Below are 17,688 nucleotides of genomic sequence, written 5' to 3' on the forward strand. Positions count from 1 at the left end.
GGCCCGGGTGACACCATGGATGGCGTCTCATCTACACCAATGGCCCGGGTGACACCATTGGTGGCGTCTCATCTACACCAATGGCCCGGGTGACACCATGGATGACGTCTCATCTACACCAATGGCCCGGGTGACACCATGGATGACGTCTCATCTACACCAATGGCCCGGGTGACACCATGGATGACGTCTCATCTACACCAATGGCCCGGGTGACACCATGGATGGCGTCTCATCTACACCAATGGCCCGGGTGACACCATGGATGACGTCTCATCTACACCAATGGCCCGGGTGACACCATGGATGACGTCTCATCTACACCAATGGCCCGGGTGACACCATGGATGACGTCTCATCGACACCAATGGCCCGGGTGACACCATGGATGACTATGTTGTGAGAAATCCGGGGGGCAAACTCTCCTATTAGCTGATTTTGGCTTTTTTTTAAAGATTTCCGTTCTACTGACAGCTGAATACACCGCACAACACAATTTACAAACTGAAACAACGCTTCTGTAAAGTGAATACGAACCTGGGCAACACTGACTCTGGCCAACATTAACGGATGCTGGCAACTAGTAACACTCAGATACCATTACCAGTTGCATTGTACAATGGGATTCAGTCCTGCAGGGACATCACACAAAATCTACATGCCAAGAATTATCATTTGTGTTGGCTATTGCATTCTATTCTCTCTAAGGCAAAGCAGCTTGGGGTAGCTGTATACAGAAGGGTGCTACTGAGCATCATTATACAGTGTAACAGTGTCCGCTTTATGTGATATTTCTTTCTCCGTTCCTCTCCCTCATCTCGAAAAAAACAATCAAAGAGCACATTCTTTTTAAAGGTTTGTCCTTTATAGACCACAGAGAACGGGGAGGCTTTAAAAGTCAGTGCCTCCAAATTCCCTCGCTGGTGGATGGCTTTTTTTTTTTTTTGAAGACCCTTTTGCACAATGAAGGTTCCTTTAAAGAACGTTGCATGGTCGGTGCAGCCATACGTTCTCCTCTCTGTGATCTTTGTCATCCAAACTCGGAATTAGGAAATACACATCGGATGTTGCTACTGTTTCCTGTTTTCTTCCTCACCTTCCCGAAACGTGAGCGGAACCCATCCAGAGAAGGCCGACGTGTCTTCTCAAAGTCCATTCTGCCGGCTGTAGGTAAAGTCTGGATCCTCTGTGTGAGTTTCTGAAACCAGAGAGAGTTTGCTTTGTGTCCTCCCTATCTCCTCCAGTGCACAGGCCAGAGAATCCAAGCTTCCGTCATACGGGTGCCGCGCTTCCCACAGGTCCAAGATGACGGCGGATGGACTGTTCTTAGTCGCAAAGTAGCAGAGATTCCTTTAAAGAGAAAAAAATATATATATAAAAAACAGAAGACTCTGCGGATAAACATTACAAAACGAAAACATGTGAAAACGGGAGATCAAAACTGGGATCCAAAATCCGGGGTCCCCGGATTTATAAACTGCTGACTTCTGTTTCAGTCAGATACTTTTTATTACGTTTAGTGCCGGTTCACACTAGGTCGCACCGACTTAGGGGGCGACCGGTGAAGTCGCGTGCAGCGTGACGTGCACGGACTTCATAAAATGAATGTCAATGCAAGTCGCCTCCAGGTCACCCCGAAGTAGTACAGGACCCTTTTTCTACGTCGGAGCATCTTGTGTCGCTCCTATTAGAATGGCTCCTGTACTACACAGTGGGAGCGTGACGGACCACGACTTGTCAGGCTGACAAGTCGCAGTCCAAGTCGGATCAGTGTGAATGCGGTCTTAAAGATTTTTTTATTTCTCTTCCACATATACATCAAAAAAACAAAAACAAATAAAGAAATAAATTATGTTAACTAGATAAATAAATTTACCAATAACAATAATTTATTCCAGCATACAGCACTCATCACTGAGAAATGTTTAACATTACCAACCAATCCATTACAGAACATATATCACTACATAAGGGGGGATATGATCACCATGTATAAATACATAAGGGGGGATATGATCTCCATGTATAAATACATAAGGGGGGGATATGATCTCCATGTATAAATACATAAGGGGGGATATGATCTCCATGTATAAATACATAAGGGGGATATGATCTCCATGTATAAATACATAAGGGGGGATATGATCTCCATGTATAAATACATAAGGGGGGGATATGATCTCCATGTATAAATACATAAGGGGGGGTATGATCTCCATGTATAAATACATAAGGGGGGATATGATCTCCATGTATAAATACATAAGGGGGGATATGATCTCCATGTATAAATACATAAGGGGGATATGATCACCATGTATAAATACATAAGGGGGGGATATGATCACCATGTATAAATACATAAGGGGGGATATGGTCTCCATGTATAAATACATAAGGGGGGATATGATCTCTATGTATAAATACATAAGGGGGATATGATCACCATGTATAAATACATAAGGGGGGGATATGATCACCATGTATAAATACATAAGGGGGGATATGATCACCATGTATAAATACATAAGGGGGGATATGATCTCCATGTATAAATACATAAGGGGGGATATGATCTCCATGTATAAATACATAAGGGGGGATATGATCTCCATGTATAAATACATAAGGGGGGATATGATCTCCATGTATAAATACATAAGGGGGGGGATATGATCTCTATGTATAAATACATAAGGGGGATATGATCACCATGTATAAATACATAAGGGGGGATATGATCTCTATGTATAAATACATAAGGGGGGTATGATCACCATGTATAAATACATAAGGGGGGATATGATCTCTATGTATAAATACATAAGGGGGGATATGATCACCATGTATAAATACATAAGGGGGGGTATGATCTCCATGTATAAATACATAAGGGGGGGATATGATCTCCATGTATAAATACATAAGGGATCCATATAGTGGATTGGTGTTGTTCACTTTAAGGTCATTACAGAGGACAAGGGGGCACTCTTTACGTCTGGAGGAAACGAGATTTAATCTCCAAATACGGAAAGGCTTCTTTACAGTAACAGCTGTGAAAATGTGGAATAAACTTCTGTCCAGCTCAGTGGATTGCTTTAAAAAAAGGTCTGGATTATTTACTAAATGTACATAATTGTACCATGAGTAATAATATATATAGGTAAAGTTGATCCAGGGAATATCTGATTGCCTCTCAGGGGATCAGGAAGGAATTTTTTCCCCTGCTGGAGCAAATTGGATCATTCTTTGCTGTGTTTTTTTGCCTTCTTCTGGATCAACCATAGGTATAGGATTGTGTATATGGGATTGTATGTTTTTTTTTCCCTTTTATTGGTTGAACTAGAAGAACTTGTGTCTTTTTTCAACCAGAATAGCTATGTAACAATCAGTGATTCAATTAAATTCCGCAGCATAGACCCATAGAAACACTTTTGACAGAAGCAAAGAGACACTAGTCCATACTACACATGGGGAGGAAAACCAAGAAGACCAGATCTTATTAAATGTATGCATATAATGAAATTATTTGCAGGCATAGGGCTCCGCTACTTTCACACCTATATATGTGTATGTGTATAAATACATATAAGTGTGTGTGTATATATACCCCTATACAGAAGTTCAGATGTTATGTCTGCCTCCAAAGACGCCCAAAAAATGCCCAAAAAAACACCTGCAACAAAAACGCCCAGGTGTGTTGTTGCAGGCGTTTTTTTGGGGCATTTTTTAGGCATGTTTGGAGGCAGGCATGACATCTGAACTTGTGTGTAGGGGTATATATACACACACACTTATATGTATTTATACACATACACACATATAGGTGTGATAGGAGTGGAGCCCCATGCCTGCAAATAATTTCATTAGCACAGGCATAGGGTTCTGGACATGCTACAGAGCTGAAACTTCACAGGTACACTTTTTAGACCCCCCCCCCCCCCCCCCAGACACTAAATCCAAAGAAATCTCTTTTTTTTTTTCAATACATTTTTCAATAATTGGCTCTCTATCAAAAACGACAATTTTTAAGAACTTTTTTTGTGTGATTAATAGTCCCTGGGGCATGACCCAGAACCCTAGGCACTTTTTAGGGGCATTTTTTGGGTTTTAGGGGTTCAAAATTGTGTTTTTTGATTACCAAAGTTTGGGTCCCATTGATTTCAATGGGGTTCTGAAATCCGGGCCGAACTTTCAGGAAGTTCGGGTGTTCTGGTCAAACCAAACTTTTCAAAAGTTCGATCATCCCTACTCCTGAATAGTTGTTGGCTGGCAGTAGAGAAGAGGGGCAGGTCAGACCTTATAACTAGATTAGAAACCACTTAGAAACCTGGGAAATAAAAGTATTACATGTACAGAACTGTAACCAAAATTATAGTGGTAGACCTTCTTTAACCCTTTCACACCAGCCATAAGGCAAATATGGGGTCCCACTGGACTCGGCTTTCTTCTATGAGTCCACATATTTGCGCTTCTCTCTTTTTGCTAGGAGCTCACCGCAGAGCATGCTCCCAACGCAGAGATCGGGGACTTACCGAGAGCCCTGTTCTAACTACTGCCGATTCCTGGTCACCCGATCGCTGTGATAGCCTCTGATTGGCTATCACAGTGATCAGTTACTGTAAAGCCTGCCCCCTGTGTTTTCTGTCTCTGTGAATGGAAGAGAGACATACATTGTATCATTCTCTGTCCTTGCAGAAATAGAAAAAACTAAAAAAAATAATTAATTAAAAAATAAAATAAAAACATTAAAAATAAATTCCTAGACCAAGGTTTGATCTAAGTTAGTGTTTGGGTCAAGGTCAGGAACAAAGGTCAGAAACAAAGGTCAGCGTCAAATTGCAGGGTCAGTATTTTCTGGACAGGATTTTTTTTTTTTTTTAATAGTATTAGTGTCAATGAGTGTCAGTGTCAGTGTGTTTTAACTAGAATAAAAAAAAATGCACACTATTGTTTCTGGACTGTACCATGGGTACAAACAACTTAGACCCCTTTCACAGGGGCTTTCCGATCCGGTCCGCTTATCACTTTCAGGCAGACCGGATCGGATGCTCCATGCAGCTCTATGGAGTAGGAGATGTCAGCGGAGACAACCCTGCTGACACCCACTGCTCTCCAATCCGATCCTGTCCGTGAAATCCAGATGGGTGGAAACTCTATGTTCCAGATCGGATCGGATAGGGCTTGGATGAAAATGGACAGGCGGTCCGTTTTCATTCGATCTCCCATAGAGGACAGCGGGGATCTGACAGCACACAGAGCAGAGATGGAGTTCTCATCCTCCTGCTCACTGGAGATCGGCGCATTGATCCCCCACTGAGCGGAACGGGCTCCGTCCAGCGCACCGCCCATTAGAAAGGAGCCTAACATACACATATGTGGTATCGCTGCGATCATCAGGATTGGGTTGTTGTTTGGTGGTAGGTTATGGTAGTAGCAAGAAATACACAGTTAAATTAAAAAAAAAAATATATATATATATATATATATATATTTTTTTTTTACTATTTTGGGGCAGTTTTCATTTGATAATTAAAAAAAAAAAAAAAAAAAACAGGGAATATCTATTACCATTTACCACATAATAAAAGCACAATTTGTCCTGAAAAAAGAAAAAAAAAAAACACGGTATAATCCACATGGATGCACAAAGTAGCTGTGATGATACGAATGTTTTACTAACACATGTCAAAATTGCAAAATTGGGCTTAGGCATTTAGATTTGTTTTACCCTGGGGTGTGAAAGGGGTTAATGTGAACCTGTGCTTGCAGGTCAAATCAACAGTTTTCCTTCAATGCCGGCGCCAATAGACGCACATACTCAGGTATCAAACTGAATAAGCGCTCTACGAGCTCCAAGGTGGTCTTAGAGTTTATGCAGGGCTGTCGGTCTTCATGTGACCGCACTTCTATAGCCATTGTTCATACCGCGAGATATTTTGTTCTTATAAGAGAAACGCTTTTTAAATTGTGACAGCAGGTTTGGGAGGGGGTGCCGGGTGAAGTGTGGGTGCTATAGGCTATGAACAGATGGAGAAGAAAGGAATGGCACACAGAAGGTGTGATTATTAAAACACAATCAGATTTGTTCCTGCAATGAGATGAATGAAGAGTCTGGTGACACTCAAAATGTAAGACTGGAAATTGTCTACTGAGCAAACCTTCTCACCGCCCGAAATATCATCCTTAATGGCCTCTTTTCTATACACCGAGTGCGACTCCAAACCCAATCTGACCGACTCCCGGGGCCAACTGAAAATCTAAACTCTACCTTGTTTACTTTATAGTGATTACCTGAGACGTACTACAATTATCCCTTCCCAGTGTGTGATATCCACCATTTATAATATAGACTCTAGAGGTAAGCAATCCTTTCTTTACCTGCAATCTTTCTCTCACCCCATTTTCTCTCTCTTTTTTCCTCCCCCCACCCTTCCTCCCTGCTCTCTCCTCTCTCCCCCCCCCCCAATTTTTCCATCCTCTCCTGGTTCCCCCCCTCTTTTTTTTCTCTTTCCCTCCAATCCCCACACATCATCCTCTCTTCTTTATATCCTTGTTTTTTATTATATATAGTATATATAAACATATATAAATATATGTATATAAACATATATATATATATATATATATATATATATATATATATGTATATATATATATATATATATATATATATATATATATATATATATATATATATATATATATTGTGACAGGAAGTCAGGTAAATCTGTGGATGTAGTCACAGACAGGAGATACATTTCCACCTGGTTTAGAAAATTCACCAATTACTATAGGGTGTCGGCTGCAGAGGTAGCCAGAACTGTCTAAGGAAGTTGAAAGGCCTTCAGCTGTTCGGAATGAGGAAGTTAAGGCCTCTATAATTTGTCAAAAGGAAGTCTATGGATTGCTGCCTCCTGACGCCGTGTGGGCTGGGGAGAGGAGGACAGTCAGATGTGTGCCTTCCGACGCTGTGAGAGCCTGGGAGAAGGATTGCTGCCTCCTGACGCCGTGTGGGCAGCGGAGGACAATCAGATAGGTGCCCCCTGAAGCTGTGTGAGCATAGGAGGGGAAGACCTCCTGGAGCGATGTGCGTTGAGGAGGGTAACAAGTGTGAAGACTACTCAAGGATCGTTTCTATGTGAAAAGAAACCAATGGACAGTTCCTGTGTGAAGGGGAAATTAATTAAGACTGAAGACTACTCAAGGTGAGGTCTTGGACTATTTCTATGAGGAAATAAATAAATGCACTGTTTGCTATGTGAAGAGACAAGCAAAGGGACATGTTCAATGTGAAGAGGAAAAGGTACATGTTCAATGGACATTTGTTGTGTGAAGAGATAAAACATGGACTATTGAGTGTCTGCTGTAGGATCAGCCAAGTCTGCCCAACAGTAGGTTAGGGACAGACTTCCTTAGATAGGTTCCTGTATGTGAGAAGGTAGCCGCCCACAGTGGCAAGGATTTATTTTGTGTTTTATTTTGATGTTTTGAGGCTTGCACTTGTGTGAAGAAAATTGCATGAATAAACCAAACTGTTGTTTGCAACCACTTCTCGGCTATCTCCCTGTGTAAACGCACCCCCCAAAGGGGTCATCCATACCCGCCACCGAGCTAATCAATCCTCACAATATATATATATATTCTGTATATAATAAAAAAGGATGTATATATATATATATATATAAATATATATATATATATATTTATTTATTTATACACACAGTATCTGACAAAATAAAGTACACCCCTCACATTTTTGTAAATATTTTATTCTATCTTTTCATGTGACAACACTGAAGAAATGACACTTTGTTACAATGTAAAGTAGTGAGTGTACAGCTTGTATAACAGTGCAAATTTACTGTCCCCTCAAAATAACTCAACACATAGCCAATAATGTCTAAACTGCTGGCAACAAAAGTCAGTACACCCCTAAGTGAAAATGTCCAAATTGGGACCAATTAGCCATTTTCCCTCCCCGGTGTCATGTGACTCGTTAGTGTTACAAGGTCTCAGGTGTGAATGGGGAGCAGGTGTGTTAAATTTGGTGTTATCGCTCTCACTCTCTCATACTGGTCACTGGAAGTTCAACATGGCACCTCATGTCAAAGAACTCTCTGAGGGTCTGAAAAAAATAATTGTTGCTTTACATAAAGATGGCCTAGGCTAAAGGAAGATTGCCAAGACCCTGAAACTGAGCTGCAGCATGTTGGTTTTAACAGGACAGGTTCCACTCAGAACAGGCCTCACCATGGTCGACCAAAGAAGTTGAGTGCTGTGCTCAGCGTCATATCCAGAGGTTGTCTTTGGGAAATAGACGTATGAGTGCTGCCAGCATTGCTGCAGAGGTTAAAGGGGTGGGGGAGGGGTCAGCCTGTCAGTTACTTAGACCATACGCCGCACACTGCATCAAATTGGTCTGCATGGCTGTCGTCCCAGAAGGAAGCCTCTTCTAAAGATGATGGACAAGAAAGCCCGCAAACAGTTTGCTGAAGACAAGCAGACTAAGGACATGGATTACTGGAACCATCTCCTGTGCTCTGATGAGACCAAGATGAACTTATTTGGTTCAGATGGTGTCAGGCGTGTGTGGGGGCAACCAGGTGAGGAGTACAAAGACAAGTGTGTCTTACCTACAGTCAAGCATGATGGTGGGAGCGTCATGGTCTGGGGCTGCATGAGTGCTGCCGACACTGGGGAGCTACAGATCATTGAGGGAACCATGAATGCCAACATGTACTGTGACATACTGAAGCAGAGCATGATCCCCTTCCTTCAGAGACTGGGCCGCAGGGCAGTATTCCAACATAACGACCCCAAACACCTCCAAGATGACCACTGCCTTGCTAAGGAATCTGAGGGTAAAGGTGATGGACTGGCCAAGCATGTCTCCAGACCTAAACCCTATTGAGCATTTGTGGGGCATCCTCAAACAGAAGGTGGGGGAACGCAAGGTTTCTTACATCCACCAGCTCTGTTATGTCGTCATGAAGGAGTGGAAGAGGACTCTAGTGGAGTCATGACATGACTAGGCATTATGGAAAATGTAGTTTCTGATTAACTGGAGGGCCATAGTTTGGAGACCCCTGGTGTAGAGTGTACTCCGGTCTCAGTGTGGTAAGCATCAATGTTTACCCGCAATCCTGTAATTGCTTTCTATAGGCAGGTGTAGGCAGTAGCTCTGGTTCCCCAGTTGGGGCCCTTGCAGTGGTGTGCACAGGCTGTAAAGAAGATCTTTGAGCAATATACAAACCCTACATAAGAACGTACATATTATGATTATGAGTGATTGCTGTTTTTCTATTTGATATACATCTGCACATTGACACATAACATTTGTGAATGGGATTTGCACAGCTGGGGGTAAGTCTGGGATCTGGGAATGGGCGAGGTTTTCCGCTACATTTAATGGAATGCTTGTTAGAACCCACAGACGCGCGGTCTCATCGGAGTCAGGCTCCACTTCCTGCCACATTTATGGCACATTATTGTTTCTTTCACACAATGCATCCAAATACAATAAGCAGACATGGCTAAATAGCTTTTCACTTTGCATATTTATGGCGGAATTTTAAGATTTGCCTGCAGCGCTCACGTTACACTCCATTCGGAATATTATAGCCTTTGTCTCTCTGTCACATCCCCCTTTCCCTTTGTGTTGTTTTTTTTTTTATCCTACTGTTGGCTTAACCACTTACCCACTGGGCACTTTCACCCCCTTCCTGCCCAAGCCATGTTTCAGCTTTCAGCACTTTCACACTTTGAATGACAATTGGGCGGTCATGTAACACTGTACCCATATGACATTTTTATCATTTTTGTTCCGCACAAATATATATATTTTTTGGTGATATTTAATCATTATTGGGAGGGGGGGTTGGCTAAACAAACAAAAAAAGACCGAAAATGTAAAAAATAAAAAAATAATTCAAACAGGTAATTTTCTTCCTTCACTGATGGGCGGCACTCATCAGGCTGTACTGATGGGCACTGATAGGTGGCACTCATGGGCACTGATGAGGCTGCACTGGTGGGCACTGATCAGAAGGGACTGATGGGTCTGCACTGATCAGGAGGCTCTGATGAGGCGGCACTGGTGGGCACTGATCAGGAGTCACTGACAAGGCTACACTGATGGACACTGATAGGTGACACTGATGGACACTAATAGATGGCATGGAGAGGTGGCACTAATAGGCAGCAATAATGGGCAGTGATAGGTGGCACTGGTGGACACCAATAGGTGGCACTGATGGGCACTGGTAGGCAGCACTGGTGGGCACTGATATGTGGCACTGATGGACACTGATAGGTGGCACTGATGGACACTGATTGGTGGCACTGATTGGCACTAATAGACGGCATAGAGAGGTGGCACTAATAGATGGCAATGATGGGCACTGATAGGTGTCACTGATAGGCAACACTAATGTGCACTGATAGGCGGCACTGTTGTGGGCACTGATGGGCACTGATAGGTATCACTCATGGGCACTGATAGGTGGCACTGATAGGCACTAATAGGCGGCACTGGTGTGCACTGATGAGGCACTGATGGGCACTGATATATGGCCCTGATGGGCACTGATAGGCGGCACTGGTGTGCACTGATGATGAGGCACTGATGGGGACTGATAGATGGCACTGGTGGGCACTGATAAACAGCACTGAAGGGCACTGATTAGCAGCACTGGTGGGCACTAACGGGACAGATGATCCTCTAACAGAACCAGGTTAACAGCTTTCTTCTTTTCTTAATGCTGACAGCGTGAAGAAAAAAAATCCGGTAACTGGCTTCTGTTTACTTCCATGATCAGCTGTCATTGGCTGACAGCTGATTACGTGGTAAAGGGCCCGCTGTGTTTGGCCCTTTACCCTGCTCTGTGATCAGCTGAGTCCCAAGGACTTGGCAATCACAGAGCATGCCGCCTGAGTGCCCCAAGGGGCGTGTGGGCAGCGTGAGATTGGGAGGCTGTCCATGTACGCCCTCCTGGCATTTTAAGCCCGCTCTGTAACTGTCTTTCAGGTATAGTGCGGGCACCAAGTGCTTAAAGTGTTTCTAGAGTCAATTTTCTTTTTACCTTATTGCCTTCTCTGCAGTACAATATAAAAAAAAAACCCTCCCCCATCCCTAAACACTTGGCTGGCACCAGAGTATCCTGTTGCTGTCAAACTCCTGTGAGGAGGGCAAAGGAGGGGGGTTGTGATAATGCGTGGCTTACCAGCCCTGTGTATGTCTATGGACACACACAACTCAGCTCAGGAGTGTGGCGGCATGGGTGCCTCCTTATCTCCTGGCTTGCTAGGAGACACCTGGAGGAGGGAGGAGTGGACAGCTTGTAGGCAGGTGCAGTCCATTTTCTCCACTGCAGGTGGCACTCATCCGCAGCGGCACGGTTTCCTGAGTCACTGGGGCAGCAATTCAGTTAGGTGCTGGCTGCTCATGTGACACTGGTGGCCATCTTAGGTGTGACAGAGTCTATTTAGGACCCTGGCTTCTGGGTTTGGCATGCATTCAACATGTGGGTAGTGTAGGGACAGGTCACCAGTCAGTGAGGGGCAGTATTAGCGGCAGTGAAAGCTTCCTGACGAATAGGGAAAGGATAGGGCTAAGCCACTCTTTTGGGATGCCTTCCCGCTTGGGCCTGGACCGGCTCTCAAGATAGACGCTGTCAGTTCAGTTGAAACCTGCTCCACTACACGCTATTGGCATCTATGGGTGTTCCCAGTTGGGCCTCCTTCCTCTGGGCTTGTTGTGAACTGTTTTTCCTTTACTTCAATGCAAGTTCCATTATTTGCACCTGGACTGAATGCGTGTTATTTGCCGCCGCACTACACTGCACCACCCACAAGTGTCAGCAGCGGACTTCTAGAAGAGGTGGTAAGGGATCCTTCTGAGCAATATCATTAGTATAACATATTTTCTGTTTTAACCAAACATCCTTTAGGATCACCTTAAAGCCTGGAAAACGTTAAAATGCTCCCTTACACTGGGGCTGCACCTGCATTACAAGGGTTAAATGCCTGTTCCTGGACCAGGTAAAGCACTTTCCTCTGCTCCTGCAGGCTCCTGTGTGCTGCTAGACAGATCCCAGCAGTCTCTTCTCTCCTATGTGGTCTCTGGTGTCGTCAAGACCATGCACTGCCCAATGCATATTTCTCAAATCTGATTTGTTTCTCCTCATAGAATGTTGTTTGTGAACTGCATGATTTTTTTTTTTTTTTTTTTTTATTAAAGTGAACGAACCCTTTAACTGAAACTTTAGTGATTGTATTTAAATACGTGAGGGCTGTACCGAAAGTAATGCAAAAGTGGGAAAGAGAAGGAAAAGATGGAGAAGCAGAAAAACGAGAAGATGGAGCAGGAAATAAGGAGAAGAAGATGAAGAAGGAGAAATAGAAGAACGAGAAAAAGGAGAAGGAGAAAAAGGAACAGAAGAAAAAGAAAATGGAAAAGGAGAAAGAGCAGAAGAAGATGATGGAAAAGGAGAAGAATAAGAATGAGGAGAAGGAGGAGCAGAATGAGAAGAAGGAGAAGGAGGAGAAGATGGAAAATGAGAAGAAGAATAAGGACGAGAAGGGGGAAATGAGAAGAAGGTGGAAAAGAAGAAAAGAGAGAAGGAGAAGAAGGAGGAAAAGGAGAAGAAGACATCAATGAAGAAGGAGAAAAAGGAGGAGAAGGAGAAGAATGAGAAGATGGAGAAGGAGAAGGAGAAGAATGAGAAGATGGAGAAGGAGAAGGAGAAGAATGAGAAGAAGATGAAAAAGGAGGATAATGAGAAGACAAAGAAGAAGAAGGAGGAGAAGAAGAAGATGAAAAGGAGAAGGTGAATAAGATGTAGAAGGAGAAGGAGAAGGAGAAGAAGGAGGAGAAGGAGAGGAAGGAGAAGGAGGAGAAGAAGATGTAGAAGGAGAAGGTGAATAAGATGTAGAAGGAGAAGAAGGAGAAGGAGAAGAAGGAGGAGGAGGAGAAGGAGAAGGAGGAGAAGGTGAGGAAGATGTAGAAGGAGAAGAAGGAGGATAATGAGAAGACAGAGAAAGTAAGGAGAAGAAGAAGGAGAAGGAGGAGAAGAAGATGTAGAAGGAGAAAAAGGAGGATAATTAGAAGAATGAGAAGACAGAGAATAAAAAGGAGAAGAAGAAGGAGAATGATGAGAAGATGAAGAAGGAGAAAAAGGAGGATAATGAGAAGATGGAGAAAAGAAGGAGAAGAAGGAGGAGAAGAAGAAGAAGGAGGAGAAGAATATGAAGAAGGAGAAGGAGGAGAAGAAGATGAAGAAGGAGAAGGAGAAGGTGAAGACGATGTAGAAGGAGAAAAAGGAGGAGAAGAAGATGAAGAAGGAGAAGGTGAAGAATATGTAGAAGGAGAAGAAGGAGAAGGAGGAAAAGAAGATGAAGAAGGAGAAGGTGAAGACAATGTAGAAGGAGAATTATGAGGAGAAGGAAAGGAAGGAGAAGGAGGAGAAGATAAAGAAGGAGAAGGTGAAGAAGATGTAGAAGGAGAACAAGGAGGATAATGAGAAGAAGGAGAAAAGAAGGAGGAGGAGAAGAAGGAGGAGAAGAAGATGAAGAAGGAGAAGGTGAAGACGATGTAGAAGGAGAAGAAGGAGAAGGAGAGAGTGAAGAAGATGTAGAAGGAGAAGAAGGAGAAGGAGGAAAATAAGATGAAGAAGGAGAAGGAGAAGAAGAATAAGGACGAGAAGGAAGGGGGAAAGTGAGAAGAAGGTGGAAAAGAAGAAAAGAGAGAAGGAGAACAAGGAGGAAAAGGAGAAGAAGACAACAATGAAGAAGGAGAAAAAGGAGGAGAAGGAGAAGAATGAGAAGATGGAGAAGAAGAAGGAGAAGGAGGAGAAGAAGATGAAAAAGGAGGATAATGAGAAGACGAAGAAGAAGAAGGAGGAGGAGAAGAAGATTAAAAGGAGAAGGTGAAGAAAATGTAGAAGGAGGAGAAGGAGACGAATGAGAAGACAGAGAAGAAGAAGGAGAAAGAAGTGAAGATGAAGAAGAAGGTGAGGAAGATGTAGAAGGAGAAGAAGGAGGATAATGAGAAGACAGAGAAAGTAAGGAGACGAAGAAGGAGAAGGAGGAGAAGAAGATGTAGAAGGAGAAAAAGGAGGAGAATTAGAAGAATGAGAAGACAGAGAATAAAAAGGAGAAGAAGAAGGAGAATGATGAGAAGATGAAGAAGGAGAAAAAGGATGATAATGAGAAGATGGAGAAAAGAAGGAGAAGAAGGAGGAGAAGAAGATGAAGAAGGAGGAGAAGAAGATGAAGAAGGAGAAGGTGAAGATGATGTAGAAGGAGAAGAAGGAGGAGAAAGAGAGGAAGGAGAAGGAGGAGAAGAAGATGAAGAAGGAGAAGGAGAAGGTGAAGACGATGTAGAAGGAGAAGAAGGAGGAGAAGGAGAGGAAGGAGAAGGAGGAGAAGAAGATGAAGAAGGAGAAGGTGAAGAAGATGTAGAAGGAGAAGAAGGAGAAGGAGGAAAAGAAGATGAAGAAGGAGAAGGTGAAGACAATGTAGAAGGAGAATTATGAGGAGAAGGAAAGGAAGGAGAAGGAGGAGAAGATAAAGAAGGAGAAGGTGAAGAAGATGTAGAAGGAGAAGAAGGAGAAGGAGGAAAAGAAGATGAAGAAGGAGAAGGTGAAGAAGATGTAGAAGGAGAAGGTGAAGAAGACGTAGAAGGAGAAGAAGGAGAAGGAGGAAAAGAAGATGAAGAAGGAGAAGGAGTAGGTGAAGAAGATGTAGAAGGAGAAGAAGGAGAAGGAGGAAAAGAAGATGAAGAAGGAGAAGGAGAAGAAGGAGGAGAAGGAGAAGAAGGAGATGGAGGAGAAGAAGATGAAGAAGGAGAAGGTGAAGAAGATGTAGAAGGAGAAGAAGGCGAAGGAGGAAAAGAAGAAGGAGAAGGTGAAGAAGATGTAGAAGGAGAAGAAGGAGAAGGAGGAAAAGAAGATGAAGAAGGAGAAGGTGAAGAAGATGTAGAAGGAGAAGGAGGAAAAGAAGATGAAGGAGAAGGTGAAGGTGAAGAAGATGTAGAATGAGAAGGAGGAGAAGGAGAAGAAGGAGGATAATAATAAGAAGGAGATATAGAAGAAGGAGAAGAAAACGAAGAAGGAGAAGAAGGGTAATTATAAAGGAAGAGTTACTCCACCAACATGTGAAATTTGAATGAGCTGTGTAAGTTCATAATAAATAGTGGTTGCTTTTGCATTTTTGGTACATCCCTCATACATAAACTTTTATGGGAACCCTTTCAAGGCTGCAATCACTTTCCTAATATTGGTTGCAGTCAGGCATCTTGGGTGAGCGAGCTTCAGCACTTACATGGCTGCTAAATCCCCAAGTGACTTCCTTTCCTTGTGTGAGACAAAGCTGAACAGCTCTATCCCTCCCCCTCTAGTCTCACCCCTCCTGGCACATTGAGTGCAAAACATTGTACAAGGTACAACAAAAGAACACAAAAGGAGCGTTCATTGCCAAGGTAACTTCAGAGTTAAATGATTCATATGGTGCAAAACAAGACCTTGAGATTTATATTATAATCTGAATATTATAAAGGTTTTTTACAATTGAAAATAAAATCAGTTTGTTGCCCCTGAGCTCCTCTCCTATTGTTCCTGTCTCTGTCCTGGAATATCTTTTATTTCAGCAAGTGGCAGGTGACTGCCAACCTTCATCACTCTCGGCCCATAGCCGGATGCATGGTAGTCTTTATCATAGGAATCCTTTATACAGGAGACGTCAGGACAAGGCCAAGTCCCACAATGTCAAGCGGGCACGCCGCAAGCGAAGGGGTTACCGTGCCGATTTAGATTCTGCTGCCTTCCTGCCCTATGACTGCCAATGAGAGACAGTATCAGCACAGCATATGTTTTATGGATACAGCACGCTCCGAGATGTTTCTTCAAGTGATTTTTAGGGAATAAGGATTGCCATTAGGAAATGAGTTCCATCCTTTCCATCTGGCCCCCCTGGTGGAACTTTTAAATGTTTGTTTATGTGTAAGGCTGGAATGTGGAAATGTACTACAGCAAGGAGGCGAGGAAAGGGGTTCCGGCACAATGCAGTTTTTTTTTTACTTAGAAATTGAAGATTTGGGTGTCAAACATACGTAAAGCTGAACTCCGGGGAAGAAAAATGCTCTCTGGCAATGGGACTACATCCACATTGATAGGGTTAAATGCTCATTGAGGTCTAGGGGGCTGCACAATGCAGTTTTACTTCCCCCCGACCCTCCACTCTTGCAGGCTCCTCCAGCCTGTAAGGGCTCATTCAAATAAGTAGCCGGGGGGGGGGGGGTAATACTAAGTGTTTGAGCCACAGTTTTATCACTAGTAGGAACACTGGCATGGAGAGGCTCAGGACTGTACACAATACAGGGGATTCTGTTAGCAGAAATTAGTCAAAGGAGTCATTGGTTGTTAAGAAGGCAGCACCCACCAGCATCCTAGCAACCAGTGTCTCCAGTGACTCATCTCTGCTGTCAGCCGGGGGACTCTTCGCTGACAGCAGAATGCAAACATAACATTAAAAACATTAAAAATGAAGAAATAAAAGATGGCATACAGGTCCCCCACCCCCTAAATCCATACCAGATCCTTATCTGAGCATACAGCCTGGTAGGCCAGGAAAGGTGGGGGATTGCGTTCCCTCACTCCTGAACCATAACAGGTAAACAACAGGTGAATCAGTGCCCTGATTACATGTCTTTGTCTCTCCTATGAAGAGGAGCCGCTGACCGGCTCTCTTTGCCTCACAATCTGACAGTGTGAGGTGAGGAGAGCCGAATAACGGCACTTCCTCATTTACATGTGACCGGCTGTGATTGGACACAGCCGATCACATGGGTAAGGAGTCATGTCATTGACTCTTTACCAAGATCGGGGTTGTGCCGTGTCCTAGCAACAAGGTGCGGCCACGATCGCCGTTCTGCGCAGCCCCGCAGGCGCGCGACAGAGGCTGTTCTGGTGCACCATCATATGACGGCACCCCAGAAAAATAGATGCCACACTCTGCCTATAATTGAAGGTCGGCGGGTAGCAAGTGGTAAACCTAAAAAAATAAAAAATAATATTGATCCTGTTCCCTTAAGGCATGTTATACAGCACAGTGCTTTGCTGTGTAATTTGGACTCTTCTATTACCAGAAATACCTGGCTGATCCTACCTGGCTGTGACCTCCCCTCTGAAAATTGACCACAGTATAGCATGGCTGCTGAGCCCTGACACCGTGGTCAGTTTACATGCCTCCGCCATCTGCAGCCCTCCTGTCCTCTTCTGTCCTCTCTCCCCCATCTCTCCCGGCCTGGTCACTCCTGTGTCAGTGCCCCCCCCCCTCCTCCTGCTGCTGTAGTTTCATTTAATGTTTCATATCCTGTCTACAGTTTAGTAATCCTGTGTGCCCCTGTGTGCTCCTGTGTGCCCCTGTGTACTGTAACGCTCCTGCGTTTTACGTATGATGTGGATTTTCAGCTGCAGAAATATTCCACTTCAGTAGTCATGTAGAGAAACGCTGAGACACCATTCCCAACTCTCAATGACTCATCATGTGTGGATGATCTCAATTCAGCAAGTAAATACACACACTCAATAAGATGTTTCCTAGAGTGACTTATGTATATAGTAACACAGTGATGATAGGCTGAAGAGACAGGTTGGGTAGAGATGGTAGATGACAGACACTTGA

General features: G+C 43.6%; 1 protein-coding gene across 1 annotated transcript in view; it reads right to left on the reverse strand.

The window, feature by feature from the left end:
• Window positions 1–360: 360 nt before the first annotated feature.
• The window catches only part of UNC5D (unc-5 netrin receptor D), a 991,829-nt gene continuing 974,501 nt past the window's right edge, over window positions 361–17,688 (reverse strand). The window contains exon 17 of the mRNA XM_082253174.1: window positions 361–1,350. Coding sequence (XP_082109300.1) covers window positions 1,146–1,350 — 205 coding nt within the window. The 3' untranslated portion in view covers window positions 361–1,145. The remainder of the gene's footprint in view (window positions 1,351–17,688) is intronic.

The sequence above is a fragment of the Pelophylax lessonae genome (genome assembly GCF_965119305.1).
Source record: "Pelophylax lessonae genome assembly, chromosome: 4".
Taxonomy (NCBI): Eukaryota; Metazoa; Chordata; class Amphibia; order Anura; family Ranidae; genus Pelophylax; species Pelophylax lessonae.